Source organism: Stegastes partitus, unplaced genomic scaffold (genome assembly GCF_000690725.1).
Source record: "Stegastes partitus isolate 25-593 unplaced genomic scaffold, Stegastes_partitus-1.0.2 Scaffold518, whole genome shotgun sequence".
Taxonomy (NCBI): Eukaryota; Metazoa; Chordata; class Actinopteri; family Pomacentridae; genus Stegastes; species Stegastes partitus.
The window spans coordinates 403683-423368 of record NW_007578249.1 but is presented as its reverse complement, the minus strand read 5'-3'; the positions used below and the strand labels follow the sequence as shown (position 1 = coordinate 423368).

General features: G+C 46.9%; 1 protein-coding gene across 1 annotated transcript in view; it reads right to left on the bottom strand.

Annotated features, from left to right (window-relative positions):
• Nucleotides 1–4998: 4998 nt before the first annotated feature.
• Nucleotides 4999–19686, bottom strand: part of LOC103361634 (mastermind-like protein 3) — a 75433-nt gene continuing 60745 nt past the window's right edge. Inside the window, exons 2-3 of the mRNA XM_008287769.1 lie at nt 7328–8080; nt 4999–6875 (exon numbers count right to left, since the gene is read on the bottom strand). Coding sequence (XP_008285991.1) covers nt 5787–6875; nt 7328–8080 — 1842 coding nt within the window. The 3' untranslated portion in view covers nt 4999–5786. The remainder of the gene's footprint in view (nt 6876–7327; nt 8081–19686) is intronic.

Sequence of the window (19686 nt, the reverse complement as noted above, 5' to 3'; positions counted from 1 at the left end):
GATCGGAGCTCCGGCCTCAGGAGGCACCAGGATGGAGGGAGGATGATGGAGGAGAGGGAGAGGGGGAGGGAGGGAGAGAGGGAAGGAGGAGGAGGAGGAGAGGTGACAGGAGGCGAGAGGAAGCAGAGAGAGGAAAAAAACTGGACAGCAGGAGACGTCTGTTTGTCTTCAGAGAGCAAATACAGCAGCATCCCTCCTTCCTCCTCCCTCATCCTCACCCGTCCTCCACCTGCAGCCTCCCTCCTCCACCTTCGGAGCCTCTCGACAGGATCTGAGAGCAGCTCTGGGCCTGAGAGGGACGGAGGGGTGAGGAGCTAATATGTCCTCCTCCTCCCCCCCTCAGGGATCAGAGCGAGGAGGGAGGAGGGAGGAGGAGGAGAGGGATGGCTCGGTCTCTGGTCTCCACTTCCTCCCTCCTCCTCCCTCCGACACATATTTGATTTTTCTGCCACATAACAACATTGATATGCAGCGGTGGAGGAAAAACAGCAACCTAGTGGCCTGTAAATGGACAAAATGGAGCTAAAACCCTGAATTCCACCTTAAACGCCGCCTTAATAATCACACACCAGGTGATTGATTCTACCTCGCTGGAAATTAACCGTCTGAACCCTGAAACCTGCTCTGGAAAGGCACATTAGGTTTGTTTTTATTATTAAAAAAAAAAATTAAATAAAAAATTACACCCATTTATCAGAGACACAGTTGTGAGATTTACAAGCTGTGCTTGAACTAATCATGTAAAATCACGATTACAGCTCGTATCGATGTTTAAAATTCCGCCAAGCGTGAATCTTTTGCGGTAACCGGATTCTGCAAAAAAGGAAAAATTCTGCGTTTCTTGCCGCAGCCGTGAAGTCATCGGCGACTCAGCTGCGACCGACGGTTACGCGACAGAAATTCTGCGACTTTTATCTTCGAATAGCATCATGACTGTTCTCTCTGCTTCTAGTCGTGCTTGTGCCGTTTCCGTAGAGGTTTAGGACTTCAAATATTGCGAGAAAAATGAGCTCAGGGAGAGTAAAAACATGACAGGAGGGTTAAATCAGCTTTACACGGACAAACTCAGAAGAAAAACACTCAAATGCTGCACATTGAACTGACATTCTGATGCTACATACGACAGTCAGATGCTAATCCAGTTGCTGTAAGCTAAAGTTAGCCGCTAACAAGATGGTGTTGGAGCTCAGAGGAGGAAGAGGACGGATGAAGACATGAAGAGGAGACGGAGAGGAAGACGAGGAAGACGAGGGAGGCCTCAGAGATGCTGGAAAGGTTTCATCAGAGCGCTTGGCGTCGACTCACAGTCAAACCTCCCGCTCAACGCTCATCAATCCGCTCTCAGCCAATCATCACTCAGATCCCCCCGGAGACCCGCCCACCAGCTGCACGTGCTCACACACACACACACACACACACACACACACACAGAGTCGTGCAGCAGCAACAAGCCACATCCGTGTCACAGAGCGGCGACCACATCATCCGATCACACGAACGTCTTCCTCCGGCGGCGGCGGCGCTTCCCCCTCCTCCCCTCCCTCCCTCCCTCCCCGGCTCGCTGCTTCCACTGAGACATCCACCGCCGTGGCGACGGTAACCGCGACAACGGGCATAAATTAGCGTCATGGCGATATGCAAAGCGAGGGAGCAACAATTAAAGCTTGACTAACGAGCTTTTGAGGAGCGAGGCTGAAGTTTCCCCGAGCAGCTGCTAACTGGATTAGCCTGCGCGCACACACACACACTCTCACACACACTCTCACACACACACAGGATGTTCAAACACCACCTGTGAGACGACACACACACACACACACACACACACACACACACACACCGATGCAGACAAAGCATTGAAACACAGCTTCACCCAAACACAAGCGACACATCAGCGAAAAACGACACAACTACAGAAATAAAAAAACACAATTTCATGTTAAAAAAATACACAAATTGGGGCAACGGGAGGAAAACGAGAGACAAGAGACGAGACGCGACCACAACCCCGGCAGCAAACACACGACTTTGTTCAAACGCTGCCTCACGAAAACAATTAACTCCAATTACAGAAAAGTTTGAGAAACTTTATTGATGCCTCGAAACCCACCGACAGGCTGGAGAAGGAGAAATCACCGCTTCAGCCGTCTGAAAAATTCACCAAAAATAAACGGCTCCAACCAGCCAGATTCTGTCAAATACAAAAAATTTGAGGCTTTTTGGTGAAACCGTGACGGCATGAACGATCGAGCTGCGACCGACCGTCGCGTCACAACAATTCAGGGAATTCCAGCAGTCCTTGAACTGCTCACGTGTGGCGCGCGGTTTAATTTGAGATTTATCAGTTTATTCTACGTCTCACGTAAAAAAAAATGTACAAAAATAAACTGTTTGCTTTCATCAGATTCCGTCAAAAACAAAAAATTCTGCATTATTCTGCGCAACCATGAGGCCATTCGGGACTCAACTGACGCCAACAGTAATGTGATGAAAACTCAAGAACCGAACTGGGTTGAACTGCAGGCGGTGTTCAGAGAGCCGAGTAGAAAAATGTCTGTAGTTTTTTAAAGCCACCATTTTTATTTATTATTTTTTGCATTTAGCATTATTTTATTATTTTAATAGTAACACCTGTGGATACGAGAAAAAATTTACGTGTTTTATCAATTTTTGCGAAATTAAAGTGAAGAAATTTAACCTTATTTTTTCTTTTATTCATAGTTTATAGAATCAGAACCGGGTCACGCTGCCCAGGAGACATGTTTAAGTTCTCTCTACTTCTAGTCATGTTCGTTCTGTTTCCGTAGAGGTGCAGGACTTTATATCGTAATGAAAAATGAGCCGACGGTGACAAAAAACGAGCCAATAAACGGCACGACGTTGCAAAACCTCCTGCACTATTTGCTGCACTGTGACGTCCGAACACCCTCCGGTCTACCTGACAGGCGGAGCTACGACAGGAATCAGGGAGCTAAAGGTGTGAAACGATAGAAGTTGATCCCTAAACTCCGGCAGCGGCGGCGGCGAGCTAACAGGTTCTCTCCAGCAAAGAGGGAAGTTATTGAACCGTGAGATGCGGACGGATAACCGACAGGCGGGGATGAAGGCGGCGCTGATACGACGGTGGGAACGCTGCTGAACACACCTGAGCACAAACAGTAATTAGCATAAACACCGCTTACGATCCGGCCCGGCCGCACAGAGCATGTGTGTGTGTTTTAAAGCCAGAGCCGGGATCCATCCGCTCGCCGTACTTGGCTCACGTCGCCGTTATTTTCAGGATTTCTCACCTTGACATACTGAGGAATTTTGCAGCTTTTTGTCTGCCGCGCCTACAGTTTGGCCGCAGATGGTTGGAAATCTCCAACATTAAACGACTGACTGCCAGCCTCGTGTTTTAAAATCTTTTTTTTTCTTTTGGTGGGGGGAGACAAACGCTGCCAGTTGGCACCAAATCTAAGGCGACCCACCTCTGCAGCAGTGATTACGTTCCTCCAGAGAGTCGGTGCGAAATGTAAGAAAAGCTTCTAAAAACACGAGTCGCGTCGCACACGACAAGGAAACCGGAGTTCACCTTTAACCCGGTGAGTTCTGAGCAGATTCTGGGCGGTTTTGTCGTATTTTCACTCGCTGTGGCTCATTTTTCTCTGCAGCTCAGCGGGAACAGAACAAACCAGGAAGAAGGACTCAGAAATACGTGACGTGGAAAATAATAAAGTATTAATCAGTCATAAAGACGAAACCCTGGAGTCAACACAGATGTCACCAAAACTGAAGGGTGGCTCTGAATCCTACACAGATTTTACTACTTAGACTTTTATTTAGCTTTTATCTGCTCTGTGTAAACACTGTCTGCAGTTCAACTGAAATCCCTGAATTTAGTTTTTAAGAAAATTAAATGAAATTTTTCGTTTTTTACTGAATCTGGTTCGTCCAAAGTGTCATTTTTGCTAATTTTAGAAATGTAGACTAACGCGATTTTGACATATATATCTCAGATTTGGTTTCTAGATCGAACACTTTCTGTTTTTACAGTTTCCGGCTCTGATAATTAAACCGGTTTTGGTCTCCTGCCTGCTCCGTGTACGCACAGCCTGCAGATCAACCGAAAACTCCCTGAATTCTCGTTGCGTGACGGTTGGTCGCAGCTAAATCACTCACGGCTTCACAGTTGCGCCAAGAAGCATGAAATTTTTTGTATTTTACAGAATCTGATTCGTTCAAACGCTGTATTTTCAGTGAATTTTTAAACAAGACCACTCGACAATATTTTAAGATTTGGTTGATTTACGCACGATGAGTTCAAGGACTGTGGGAAAAGCTGAAGATCCAAAGATTCTTTACAGTTTCTGGCTCTGACAAATGGTGTCGTTTTGGGTTTGGAGGGCGACGTGTCACCGCCGGTTGTCTACGTGACGTAAACACGGATGTAAAGCAGAAGGACAGATTTATTTTTACGGTTAAAATGTTCAGCGCTCACTAAAAATAAACACGCTAATTACAGAGCCACTACAATTGTGCTTAAATCCACGCGGAGCAGCGAGTATTTTGCATTTCAGACACTCCACTCTGCACTGCTCACTTATTTCTCTCTTTCCAGGCCCTTGACTTTCTTTTTAATATGCTCCGTCCTCACTCCACAATAAATCTCTCGCTCGCTGCATTCGCCTTCCTCCTTTTTCTTTGCCTCCTCTTGCACATCCCTCTCCTCTCTCTCTCTCTCTCCTCGGTCTCCAATTCTCCTCTGCTCACTCAAATAAATCTCCCCCGCCCTCCCCTTCCAGTCGCCACCGACACCACCAACCCCCCGACTAAATCTATGAAACACTCTCAAACATACATGTGCACGGACACAAACACACAGCGCTGCAGGCAGCAGCAGCCACAAAGGCCTCATATTAATAAATCTGCGCCTTTATTGGTGCTGAGTGTCTCTGGCAGAGGGAGGAAGAGGGAGGGAGGAGGAGGAGGAGGAGGAGGAGGACAGGAGACGCAGAGATCACCAGAGGGGAGGAGGAGGTGACTGACTGTAGCCGTATCATCAGCAGAGGAGATGAAGGGAAAAGGACGAGTGCATCATCAACAAGCCGCCGATCTCCAGTGAACTTAATGAGCAACAGCAGGAGCAGAGAGAGTGCGAGCTCGCGTTTATTCGTTAAGATACAGGCTTTAACGCCGTCCGTCCGTCCGTCCGTCCGTCCGTCCGGCGGATTATTAAGGTCGCCTGACACCTGGCTGAACCTGATCAGAGCCGGCCGAGCCGCTCGCCGGGGCTTCGGGGGGAAACAAACCGCCCGAGGTGGGCTTTGGGTAATGACAGCAGCTAGCTCGGCTTAGCGGTCCAATCTCAGCCATCAGTCAGCTGTGACAGATTGGGGATATGAGCTAAGGAGCCGTTTAGCTTTGGTGTTTGTTGGTGTGTGAGCGCTTGTGTGTCCGGGGGAGGAGGAGGAGGAGGGAGGAGGGAGGAGGAGGAAGGAGGGGGGAGGCTATCAGCGCTGCTAGTGTTGCAGAGGCATCAATACACTCTCGACAGGCCATTTTCCTATGCCTATTCCCAGCCCTGGCTTGTTGCTGGGGCAACTACCGCCATTTTACCTTCCCCGGCTGCACCTCTGGAAGGTTTTTACAAAACAGGAACCCTCGTTCTGTAACAACTGGTCAGACCATCTGAGCTGAATGTGCAGAGAACCTCCAGCGGACGTCGAGCGTTTCAAACCCGCCTCGCTCTCGCTGCAAGGTCAGGGGTTGAGTGTTCCGCAACGCACCTTCGCGATTCATCTCTTTCACTTTGCATCGGAGGAATCACCCGGCGCAACCGCAACCGCCGACAGACGAAGGAAAACTTCTTCCAGGACCAACACTATCGACCGCACTTGAACTCTGACAGCCGCATTGATCACAAACAACAGCGCCGGCTCCCTTACCTGTCCGTGAGGCTGCATGGTGCTGTAGGGCATGTTCTGGTTCAGCACCTTCTGCTTCATCAGCAGCATCCTCTTCTGCTCCTCGCTCAGGTGGGCCGTCTGCCCCGGTATCGGCCCCTGCGTCTGCCCGGGCCCCGCCCCCTGGCCGCCACCGCCTCCCCCGGCGCCGGCCATGTAAGGCGGCATCATGGGGTTCTTCACCTGATTGTTCCCTCCCATGGGCGGAGTCATCCTCTGACCGATGTGGTCCACCCCGCTGCCGCTGAAGTGGCTCAGCGGCTTGGTGTTGCTGTAGGACAACATGGCTGCCGTTTGCTGCTGCTGCTGCTGCTGCTGCTTGGACAGGGCGTTCTGGTTGATGCTGTTTGGCTGCTGCTGGCCCATCATGCCCATGTGGTTGTGAGGGAGGTAGTTGTTCATGGGGGCTTTGGGCCCATTGTTGGGGGCCATCCCAGCCACGAGAGGGCCCTGCGGTGCGTTAAAGGCTTGCGGTGGGTACATCATGGGGCTGTTGGGTTTGTCCTGGTTAAAGGGACCGGAGTTGTAGGGGCTGGTCGGGGGGCCGGCGGGGGACCAGCTAGACGCTTGCTGCTGCTTCTGCTGCAGCAGCTTGGCGCGCTGCTGAGCCATCGCTTTGAGCTGCTCCGCCGGGGAAAGTTCAGGCGTCACCGGTCCGACGGGCTGACCTCCAGGGGCCACGCCAGCTGCGCCGGGACCCGAGCCCGGCGCCTGGCTGACCCCCGGGCCCGGGTTCATCATGTACCCGTTCCCAGGCCGAGAGACTGCTTGTGTCTGAGCCTGGGTGGGCGTCTGAGGCGAGCGGGCCACGCAGTTGTGCAACGGCGAGCCCGACGCCATGGCGACGGCCGGAGACTGCTGCAGGGGCTGCTGAGGAGGCGTCCCATTGGCCGTGGTGGCAAACTGAGGGCCCGACGACGACGGTCGCACCTGAGGAAAGGAGCACAGAAACACCATCAGACTCACCATCTATGAATCAACAAAAGGCCAGGAGGTGATTAGCTTAGCATAACTTAGCTTAGCAAGAAGAGAACCAGCCTGACTGTCTCTAAAGTGTGTGTAAAACCACATTCAGACCTGAGATACATCTTGTTGTGCCTCACTGCGTTATGAAGACGTACTCACCACAGTGACCGACAACATGCTAGTATTCACCAAATAGTACATGAAGCTACATGATGGACGAACAAACCTTCTTCTTAGGAAAGTAGGAATGCCTACAAACAGTTGGAAGCACGTCACTCACTAAACAACAGTCAAACATCATTTTTTACAGCGTACCCTTACTAATGAAGCAGCAGACTGATAACGAGTCTCCAGCATCACCACTAATCAACATAAACCTGATTTGAAGGACCCGTTCCGGCCCAGTCAGTACCGACCTGTGGTGACCCCATCGGAACCTGCGGGCCTCCCTGCGGTGGCTGAGGAGGAGGAGGAGGAAGTGCCGCTGCCGGCGCCGCTCCTCCTCCGGACGCCGCCGCCGCCGTGTTGCCGGCCGCCTCCTGCGGTCCCGGCGTCTGATTGTTGGCCGGCCTGCCGAACTCTGCCTCCTTCTTGTCCTCGAAGTCCTCGTTGAAGAGGTCGTGCATGTCGTCCTCGGGCACGGTGTTGGCGAGCTCGTCGATCAGCTCCTGCCACTCCTGGTCGTTGAGGTTGATGTCGGAGAACAGCTTGTTCTGGTTGGACAGGGACTGCGGGTCCGACGACTCCATGCCGCCGCCGTCGTCCAGCGGCTCCTGCTTCAGGTCCTTGAGGAGGCCGAAGCTGTCCTCCAGGTCCAGCGAGCCGTTCAGCTTCATGTCCGGGAGGTGGCTGCCGCCGTTCTTGCCCAGCTCGTCCGAGGCCCGGCCCACGTGGGTGCCGTTGCTGTTTGTAGTGTTGTTTCCGGTGGAGGTGTTGGGCCCGCCAAGCAGCGGCTTGATGTCCATTTGGTGGTGCAGCGGCGAGATGGGCGGCACATTGTTGCTGTTGTTGCTGTTGGGGAGACCCGTTAGCGAGTCCAAGCCGCTGGCGCCGTCCTTCCGGACTCGCTTGGTGGTCGGCGAGTAGCTGCCTCCGTCACAGATGCCGTTCTGGTCTCCGTTCAGAGGCGACCGCGCGCTGTCCAGCTTCCTCTTCACCGTCTCCTGCAGCTGTAACGAAGCAGAAACAGGAAGTCAGTGAGATCGTCAGGCTGCTGATGACGGAGCAACATGAATCAATACGGTGACGGGCTGCCGACTCTCAACACGCCGAGAACCGTCACGAGAAGGCGAGAGGTGGCAAAAATCAAAATATCTCAGAGACAAATCAATCGTACCTTCAGTCTGGACCTAATGTGGCTGCACTAGAAATAAAAAATACCAATAAGGAGACGGTGAAGGACGGCAGGAACCGAGACCTGAGACAAAGCAAAGGGCAGAAGATTCCACACGAGATATTTAAAAAGCCAAATCTGGCCTTTTATCAGTGTTCAGTGTAGATTTTTATTGTTCATTTCTCTCTATATATATACAAATATTTATCCAGGACATGTTGAGAAACCAGAAGGACGTTCCTCTCTCAGCTTGTATTGGTGCCATACACTAAAAAATGGCTCAAAATACAGCATAAATAAAACAAAATATATAAAAATCAACCCATGTACACTGCTGGTGGCGCAATACAGTGACGGCTCCTTAAAGTGTAAAGTTCTGCAAATGATTCTAATTATTTCAACGTTTCTGAAACGTTGGCGAGGAAACGTCGAGGCTTCAGGTAAACAAACAACACCGACGGGGCAAAGTGCGCCACAATAATTTAGGTTTCCGTGCAATTTAATAAACTCCCTCCGTCTCGGTTTCACTCCTAACTCCCGTTAATTTCGCTCCCTGATGAAGTTGGCAGAGAAATCGCCGACGCCATTAAAATGAGGGATGGGAAGCGGGGACCTCATCAGGAGGTTCCCAGGGCGCCAGTTCCACGCCGCGACCCGAATCCGAGCCAACGTGGGAGGTTCAGACGCAGAGATGAGCTTTTTCTGGTCGAGACTAGAAGCACGGCTCGACTTCTAACAAGAACATACGCACAGGTTTTATCTTTATACGAAAAAAATGAACCAAAAAACGATAAATATACGGTAATGTTCCAGATTTAAAGTCTGTCTCTGAGCTTTAATTTCACACGATCGTTTATTTTTTAATGTAATTAAAGCACATTTCCATCCATGTGTCAAAACAATGAAATTAAATATAATAAAAACCTACATTTATATAAACTTCTGTAATTACACGAGATGTTTCTAACGAATATAAAATCACTTTATCTGTCAACAGACTAATTTTAGAGATAAATTTACTTTAACTTGAATTTAGCAGTTTTATTGATTAAACACAAAGAAAATCCTCCTGAAAGTTAGACAAATTAATGCTTAAATAATTAATTTTACCTTCAAAGTCACAGGTTTATGTTGATATTTTGCCTTAGACGTGCAAATTCAGTCAATTTTAGTTGTTTTATTCATATTTTGATATTAATTTTTTAAAAATCTGTAAAACAAAAAAGGACAATCTTGTTTTTTTAAACAAGAATCCCTTTGCTAGCCCACATCATGCACATTTACACGTCTATGTTTACATTTTTCTTTTATATTTTTATTTATTCGTCTACTAGGATGAATGACATGGTCTAATGTTCATTTATCTTTATCTCGTGCGCCTACTTCTGCTCCGTCTGAAGTGAAAACTGAATTTTGTTGTTAACATTCTACAAAAATTGAAGAAAAACAAAAAAAGCAAGAATCTGGTTCCTGCAAACAGGACGTTTTCTGGTGAGTTTACCAACGAGCTGCGTGAATAATGTGGTTTTATTCTCCAGACACTGGCTGCAGTTCAACCGAGGAGCTCCAAAATGGTTGAAACGCGACTGCTGGCTGCAGCCGAGTCACTTCTCTGTTTCAATCTGGTAATTTTACTTTTGGGAAATTTTCAAACAAGGTGTGTCGATTTGGCCGTTTACAGCTCCTGTCTCTGATAAAAAGTGTAATTTTGGTATTTTTTTAACCATAACGTGTCTTTCTTACAACACAAGGTGACATTTTTATTCAAAACAATGTCTAATATCAGCCCAGAAGCATTAATTGGTTGTTTTAAAGTCAGGAAACAGTGACTCTGCCTTCACGCTGGAACAAACTCATGCAAATGCACAAAAAAAAAAAACCCGACAAACTGTACATTGTTAGGAGTCATTTCTACAGTATCCTGCACATCTGCATTTCAAACAGCCGTCTGTATGAGAAAGCAGCTGAGAAACAGTAAAATATTTGAGTAAAACCCACACCGGCACATGTGAAGGAGTCGAAGGCACACAAAGGCAGCAGATCCACGCTCGGCTCTTTGTTATTCAGACGGAACGACAGACAAAATATATTCAGATTGTATTCTGACCCGGAGGTGGACCCATTCAAGCACACACACAGAAACACACAACGCAGAGCTGCTGCTGCACAAATCTGTTTTTTTTTTTCCTTTTTCTTTTCTCCTGTTGGTTCTTGGTTTAGTGGAGTGTGGATGGGGTGGAGCTGTCAGCGTGGTGTCTGACTGACGGCCGGCCTAATTATCTTTATGACAAATGATATGATGATAAACACCGTTAGCGCTGACAGCCCAAACTGCAGCGTGAAGCCTGAACTCTTGTAGCCGTCAAAAGAAAACACACGTGTGCTCCGTCACGACACGGCGGCGGCGTCAACGCTTTGTGGTCCCCGCAATCGATGGGTTTAAATAATTCAGCTTCAACTAGTGTGTGTGTGTGTGAGTGTGTGTGTGTGTGTGTGTGTGTGAGAGTGTGTGAGTGTGTGTGTGTTTGAGTGTGTGTGTGTTCGAGGCTTTCCCTAAATGCCAGTGACTCACGTTGATAATAACAGACTCGTCTTTCAGAGCCCACCTATAAAAACTCCCGTAATTATCCAGGTGGTGTGAACCGGCTCCCACACAGCTTTCCTACAAACACACACACACACACACACACACACACACACACACACACACACACACACACACACACAGCCGGGATAATAATAATAAAAAAACTAAAAAAATGAACCTTATTTATGTGATTTTGAAGGCAGACGGTGGGTTTGTGAGTCAGCAGCCGGAGGGAACGTGACGGGATGAATGAAAGGGAAAAAACACAATACTTCACGATAACTGCGGCTAATTAATCATTTGTTTCTTTTAGCGCAATTAGCGACCTAATTACACCTCCATGTACCTGCCACGCTGCAATATTTTTATTTGCCGGGATTGACGAGAGGACGCGGAGAGACAAAGAAATCCTCAAGTAGTTTAATCAAGCTGGAGTGCTGCAGGGGAAGAAGAAGGAGAAGAAGAAGAGGAGGAGGAAAAAAAAAAAAAAAAGAGCATCGACGTAAAATAAAAAAAAGAAAAAGAGCAAAGACAGGAAAAGGGAAGAGCCGGTGTGTTGTTTGACATAAACACCTGCTGACTGCTCCTCTGGCTGCCGGAACACAAGGCAGCGACAAAGGCTCAGAGACAAAAGGTGAAAGAGAGACGAGAGCGAGGATTTATTTGTCAGGCAGATGGTCTTTTTCTCTTTTTTTTTTTTTTTTTAGTGGAGGAGCTACCAGAACATGAAGATGAAGAGGTGGAGGTGGAGGTGGTGGTGGTGGTGGTGGCGGTGGGGGGGAGGAAGGAGGAGATAGGTGGCTTGATGGAAAGGCATGGAGCGCCAAATGACAGCGGGGAGCAAGCGATGAGAGGCCGATCAGAGAGGGAGGGAGACGGAGGCTGCTGTTGTTATAGCAACCTGCTGCTGCCGCTCTGCTGCTTTGTGCTTTCTGCATCCTCCTTCTGGTTCTTCCTCCTCCTCCTCCTCCTCCTCCTCCTCCTCTCGCTCACTTACTCACTCTCCGACACCCTCCTTCCTCCTCTGAGCATTAAAGGCGGCGCGACGAGACACAATATTTGTTTGTGAGCCCTCCGCGGCTAAACGTCGAGCAGCTTGACGACCGCCGCAGGAAGTGATGGGTTTCGTGCTTCCTCTTCAAACGGGAAAACGGGGCGACGATGACCAGCGTAGGAAAGACAGCGAGGTGTTTACCTGTTTGGGATTTGTGCCATTTATTAAGGCGAGAAACCGTAAATAGAGAAAAATTTGCTGGAGTTAAAACGTTGGTGGCGTTCCATCGCCGAGAAATGGTCTAAATCTAACTTTAAAACCCTGATATTTACAAAAACGCTTTATTTTACGTAAAATTACATAAAAATTAACTGTAAACACATCGGTGTCTCAACTTTCCGACAGTCTTTGAACTACTCGTACACAAATCGCCCAAATCTAAGCTGAAATATTGAAATTTCATCGACCATTCGCTCTCCTTGGTGCAACCCAGATTACCAACTCAAAGAACAATCGAAAAGTTCTGGGACTTTCTTGGCTGAACTTCAGGCGGTGTATGAGACCGGGCCCAGGACCAAATACTTAATCGATATAACAGCGGGTTGTCCTCTGATTAAAAAGCTTCTTGACACCATTTATTAAGGCGAGAAACCGTAAATACAGAAAAATTTGCTGGAGTTTCAACGTTGGTGGCGTTCCATCGTCAAAAAATGGTCTAAATCTAAGTCTAAAACCCTGATATCTCAACAAAAACGCTTTATTTTACTTAAAATTTCATAAAAATTAACTGTAAACACAGAGAGCGCCATCGGAGTCTCACCCTTTCTGATGGTCTTTGAACTAATCGTACGCAAATCGCCCAAATCTAAGCTGAAATATTGACATTTCATCGACCATTCGCTCTCCTTGGTGCAACCCAGATTACCAACTGAAGACACAATCAAAAAGTTCTGGGACTTTCTCGGCTGAACTGCAGGCGGTGTATGAGACCGGGACCAAATACTTGATCGATATAATAAATGCAGCGCGGCGAGGAAGTAATTTAGAATCAATAAAGTGTTTCTGATTCTGAAAGATGACACGCAGAGGAGCAAGTTGTTGGACGATGCCTTTAGCACCCGATGTGGAGACTAAGATCAAAAGTACCACATGTATCGTGTGTTCTGTCGCCATTTTGGTATTTTGTTCCAGTATCACTGACACTAGTGGGAACTTAGAAAAAACTGCAGAAGCTGATTAATTTTTTCTGCAATATTTGCAACATAAATACTAAAAGAAATTCAACTTGTCTTCTTAGTTTGTTGTTCTGGTTTGTGGCAGTATAATGGTGTCAACTTCGTCCATGGAGGTGCAGAACTTTATACTGCAGTGAAAAATGAGCTCACAGCGAGAAAAACTGTGACAGAAGCATAAAAACCAAAACACAGTAACGCAGCAGGCTGTTTTCCCGTTAAACACTTTCTGTTGGTTGGTCAGACAGGAAGTTAAAAAGACTCCATCATCGCTCGCTGTTGGATTATTTTGAAATAAAAAATTACAGCATTCCAGCGACTCACATCCACCACGAGGCACACCTCATTATTTTCTTGTCAGCCCGCCTGATCCACGACGCTGTGAGTCGAGAGCAGACGGTGGCTGAAACACTCGCAGGTGTGATTACATTGAAACCACGTGGATCCACTCGTAGCATCAACGGACGCAGCCTCACAGCAAAAACACGACTTAGTCCGTCGGTGGAAGTCGCGCCGATGAGTTACGGCGCGCGAGTAGCCGTGCCTCTATTTTATCACCAAAGTGCGAATCAAAACTCCCATTTCAATTTCCAGCACACTCTCACAGACACACAAATATCAGTCATAATTTAAATTTCATTTGGTTTCCGCGGCGCTGCGCTCGCCGTGTGTTTGTGTGTGTGCGGCCGCTGCTGGTCTGGCCCACTAGACTGTGAAATGAGTCAATTAAATCAAACAGGTCTTTAATAAGTAAAAGTGTTCGCCGCCTTGTATGAATGGACGCAGCAGCGGCGGCGGGGGTTTGGCCAACAGCTCCGGCTCGTAGCCGCCTGTTCTAACCTGCTTATTACTTGGATGAAGGGGTTCAGTTCCTTTTCAGACCCGAGATACGCTTGTTAAAGAGCGTTCTGGCATCCAGTCGGAGGTCACGTTTACGGTGATGTTCCTCAATCAGACGCCCAGCCAGCCGTCAGAGCACAACGTCAACACAAATACACCCGAGACCGGACAGCGGATCAAGAGTTTACAGCATCTGAGTGTCCTCGAGGAGAAACCCGAAGATTTACTGGATGTTCACCTTCCTGACGGTCTTTGAGCTACTCATCTGTAACACACTGATCCACTGCAAAACCAATTTAAGCTTAAAATCAAAAAACATAAGCTCATTTAAAAATGGTCAGCGCCGGCTCCGACTACATTCTGCAAGAAACTAAAAAAATTCTGCGTTCTTTGGCGCAACCGTGAAGCCGACGGCAAACTCAGCTGTGACCAACGACTACGAGACGGAAAATCAGGAACTTTTCCTTTAAACTGGGCTGAACTGCAGGCTGTGTTTACACTAGTTTAAAATAAATAGATTCTGTACAAAACAAAAATAATCTGCACTCCTCGTCGCAACCGTGGAGCCGCTAGTGAGTCAACCAGCATTCATGTAACATTAACTAAAGGACTTTTAGGATGAACTGCAGGCTGTGTTTGCTCCTAGAAACAAGCAGAAGTAGTAAATATCCAAAGTATGTAGAGCCACCAGTTTTATTTCCAGTATTGGTGGCATCTCTCGGCTCTTTAATGGCACATTTACGGCACTATAACGGTGCAGAAGACATTTCTGAGTTCTCTTTGTGGTTGTTCTGTTTCCAAAGAGCTGCAGGATTTTATATCGAAGTAAAAAAATGAGTCCACGGTGAGGAAAAATGTGACGGCAGCAGAAACACTGCTCGTTGGGATTCAGTTGGTTCGAATCACATTCAGATGTCGCAATCCTGTCCATGTTTATGACTTCATGTGGCTGCGTTCATAATTAGACCTCGTTGAAACTGAAATTTTCAACCCCGGGAGATCGAGGCGACAGGATTCTCCCTCAGACACGTTTAGACGCCGTCAGATTAAAAGGAGTTCGCGTCTGAAGGGGGCTTTTGTTGGGAGGGATTATTTTACCGGTCGTGATGCCAAGAAGACCAAAAGACAAAAAGCATCCTTCAGCTTTGTTACGTCGTCTGGCGGATGTGCAGCACAGATTCTAACATCCGCCGCAGAAACGAGAAGAAGCTGAGAAGTTACTGTTTGCTACGATATCTACCAACCCCTTGATGTGTTTTCTACATGTGACCAGAGGCGACGTGAAAAAGGGTTTTGACTGAGAGTCTGACATCGAAATCCCTCCGTTTGTGTCTTTATACGAGCGAAGAGCGGAGGAACGTACGAATGAAAAAAGAGGAAAAACAGGCCGGAGCATCGGAGAGTCCGTCCTTCGACTCAAGGACGCCGGTTCAAGCTCGCGTCAGCAAACATCCATCCTGCTGAAGCGTCCTTGAGCAAGACGCCGAAACCAGACAGGAGGGCTTTCATGTAAACGATCCCGTCCAAGACTTGGCTCGAGTCCGAACCCACCTGAGTCCGGACCGAGTCAATGAACAAGGTGAAGGTTCGGTCATTAAGGCAAGAGCTGCACAATTTGGGCTCATTTTTGCTTTTTTGTGACTTCGAGCCTATTAGCTTAGCTTAGCATAACAACAGGAAATGGAGGTAAAACCAATCGTATGTCTGGTGGGGCGGGGCTTGTTGGTGGTAATCCAAGAAATGGAGAAAAAGCTTCAAGCATTTAGCAAAAATTTGGCAAACTATGATATTTTTCCTTAATTTAATGACATAATTTTGGTATTTACCAAACTACCAACATGGTAACGTGTCAACAAAGTCTGATAATTTTCTATACCAAAAGAAACTAATTAAACAATGATGAAAAAGGAAAGTTAAGTCGTCCATCATAAGACTGGAAATGGAGGGAAACAGCAGGTTTGTGTATTTCTATAATCCTCACATTTAAGTCTATTTTGAGTCTAAAACACCAGATTTGCAAAGTGTATCAGTGAAGTGCATCCTTCATTATGTTTCTCTGGTCTGCTTGGGGAAAGTTTGGCCTCCGAAGACGAATTCTGTGACTTTTTCAAATTGGTCGTCTTTCCTATGACGCCACAAAACACTTTTATTTAAAAACTAAATCGCTCAAAACAAAGTGGAGATTTGGCTTCAGCTGTATGTGAACGAGCTCTTCATCCCAAACTGACCGAAATCTGTGCATCGATATGAGGACAATACAAACAGTCCAGCGGTTTCCCTCCATTTCCAGTCTTTATTATTTATGACTTGACTTTCATTTTCTGTCACTGCTAGCTTTCAGGTTTCCCACGCATTTTACGAAAACGTCATGCCTGGTGAGACACTTTCTGATGTTAGCATCTTGGTTAAGGTTTCACCAGCAGGTTAAGTTGGTCACGGTTTGAGTTCAAAGGGCGGCTGTGGCTCAGGTAGAGCGATTGTTGCCTGATCTTAAGGATGGCGGTTCGATTCCCCTCCACAGTCGAAGTTGGGCAAGACACCGAACCCGAAGTTGCCCCCAATGGTAGCTTGCATGGCAGCTCTGTCGCCATTGGTGTATGAATGGATGAATGAGAAACACATTGTAAGTGCAGTCCATTCACCATTCGAATTCGACCCTTTCACTACATTTATGAAGCCGATCCTCCATTTTCTGGGTTTCTAGCGCAACTTAACATATGATAGGTTGGCTGGGAAGGAATAAAATAAACGTCCAAGACCGAGTCGCTTTCATTTCTCGCTTTTGGATGAAGTTTAGGAAAACATCACACTTAGAAGCTCGGTAAAGGTTCAGGCACCGACATAACTAGGAAAAACATCACGGTTTGGGTTTAAACACACGACATGTTTGAAGCTTCTCCTCCATTTTCTGGGTTACCGGGGTGACAAGCCCCGCCCCATCCCACATACGATTGGTCGTCTGAAACAGGAGCCAAAATAAACGACAACGATGTTTAAAAATGCATTCGTTTCCCTCAAAACGTCAGTCAGAGTGCACTTCTGTGGATCTCAGTCAGCATTGCGCGACTCTTCCTAATTAAATCAGACTCACGCGGTTCTGACTTTTCCCGACCAGAACCCTGGAAATTGAGCAATAAACGGACAGAGCACCGAAAAAACAAAACAAAGAGTCTGTGGGAGTGAAGGACAGAAAACTCCAAGTGACAAGAGGAAGGTACAAACAAAAGAAGCATTTGGCCGGCGGCCCAGAGAAGGGTGTATGTGTGAGAAAGCGCCTGCCAGTCTGCCTCCTGTACGCTGGGGGTTTGTACGCCCTGCTTCCAACGGACACACACTCTCTCCTAATCTGCTCCACAACAACACCTTAAACGCTCCCTTTTTGCAAACCAGTCCACTTTTTCCACCACTGGTTTTAATATTTTGCAGCCGGAGCTTTGGCAGACGTGAGTAATGCTTCTGAGTTTGTGTGCAAAAAAAAAAAAAAGTGGTTTTGAGTTATAGATTCACAGAAAACAAAACACAACTCTGACGCACAAACTGCTCATCATTCAGGACTTTATTTTTAAGGGATATTTTAAGTCTTTTTGTATTTCCTGGCCTTGTGGAACTTTGCTTTTTTAATAAAACTCCTAAATCTTGTATCTTGCAGGTGTTTCTCATGCGAAGACAAATTAAAGGAACACAAAGCGTCCTAATAAGTAATTGGACCACCAGAACCAGCTTTAAGTTTGTAGAACTCTCCAGGAAGGATTTACCACAGTACATATACCCTCATTTGGTGTTTAGATGCTGGTCGTGGAGCTGGGTGTTCAGTTCTGTTGTACTGGGTTGCAGTGACTCTTCCTTTAAGAGGCCAAATGGACCCAAACTACACCAAATACTGTCAGAAAACCACCAGATATCCTCACTGCTGATGTTGTCGGTGCACTCACAACTCATCAGAACACGATGAAGGATCATTCCTCTGACCACGTGAGGTCTTTTTTCACATCTCTGCAGATCGGTATCTTTGGTTTCTGCACCACTAAACTCTTAATTGGGTTTAATGTGCTGCTACTATCACACCCCTCTGTAGGTAATTGTCGTAACGTATTTTAACGCATCACACCGTCGCCATCCTTTCCGACCCCGTTTACCGACGTCTGTCCCACAGATTTAATCGCAAAAGTCGCTCCGGTCGTTGAGCTAGCGACTGAAGCTCCTGCCCTCTGTGCCCCAACAATCAGCCCCCTTTCAGAGTCGCTCGGATGTTTTCCTCTCGGTGCAGAAATCAGAATCAGCGGCGCCCGCTCAGCCTTTCATGGCTGCCACAGAGATGATTGGATGTTAATTGCTTAATTGCGCCACGCGGAGCACCTGCGTGGAGGCATCTGCATTCATTAGAATACGCTTCTTCTCCCACCAGTTGTTCTGGGTTTTCCTTCTGCTCGCCACCAGTTTGCATGTTTTATATATACATGTGTGTCAAATACTGAATTAACGAGCAACGATTTTGATAACCGATTAACCGCAACAACCACCAACAGGTTTGAAAGGCGTGTTTTTGTTTGTTTTTTTTTAAAACCACAAACTGTAAAAACAGAGAATTGTTAAATTTTCAACCGTTTTGGGGTCCTTGAAGGAATCACCTGTAATATGCACTTCAATGATGTTCAATCGAAATGACTTCCGTTTGCTTGTTTCATTTAAAAATTTGCCAAAAACAAACCATTTGCTGTGACTAGATTCTGCGAAAGACTAAAACTTCTGCCCTCCTGGTTGCAGCTGTCGAGTCATCAGCGACTCGGCTGTGGACGATGGTCGCGTGTGGAAAATTCTTGGACTTTTCTGCTGAACTGCAGGCAGTGTTTACACACAGCAGATAGTATGTAAGCAAATTAAATATGTAAATAGTAAAATATCTATATTATGGAGAGCCAGGCATTTGGTAACATTTGTAGGTGCTTAAAAAAAATTTGCAGGTTGATTTCGGGATTTTAAATTTTTTTTTAAAGTGAATAATGACAGAAATTCAACTTTTGTTTCGTCTTGTGTTACTATAACTGGGTCATTCTACTCTGAGTTCTCTCTACACGGTGGTGCTGTTTCCATGTGCATATATTTTATAACGTTTAGTGTTTATGTATTTTAATTTGCGACTGACATTCTTCAGATGTCTGCACTCTCCCTTAACAATGCAAATAACCCCACTGTGGGTTTAAATAAAGGCTGATCGTATCGTACAGTAAAGAGGTCCAGGACTTTATATTGCAGAGTAAAATTTGAGTAAAGTGTCTGTTTTTATTTGTGCTGCTTTATTGTGACAGTAATCTGAGTATCTGTGGGTTTCGGGAGGACGTCATGTGGAAGTTCAGGAAGCAGCAAGTGACGTTTTTTTTCACTGTTTTCTGACAAACCAGAGGAATTGATCGGCCGCGTGAGAGAACAGCGAGCACGTGTGTCAGCAGCAGTTTGAAAGCTGCTGACCCAGCGGCCGGAGCGACATCACTTCTTCTTCACCCCCATCCACCCAACAACAACAACAACAACAACACGGAGCTAATGTGTGCTAACGGCGCTAACATGCGTGTTTACAATCTAACGACAAAGTCAGAAGAAAAAAAAAAGAAGAGGAGGAGGAGGAGGGGGGCAGAGAGGCAAAACGAAGGGGACGAATGTGTGTGTCTGTGTGTGTTTGTGTGTTTTAGTGTCTGTGTGTGTGTGTGTGTGTGGTTCCTGGCTGAGCAGCTCCTCGCTATTTATAGAGCTGCTGCGGCTCCTTCCTGTTTCTGGAGCTGTACCATCACGCC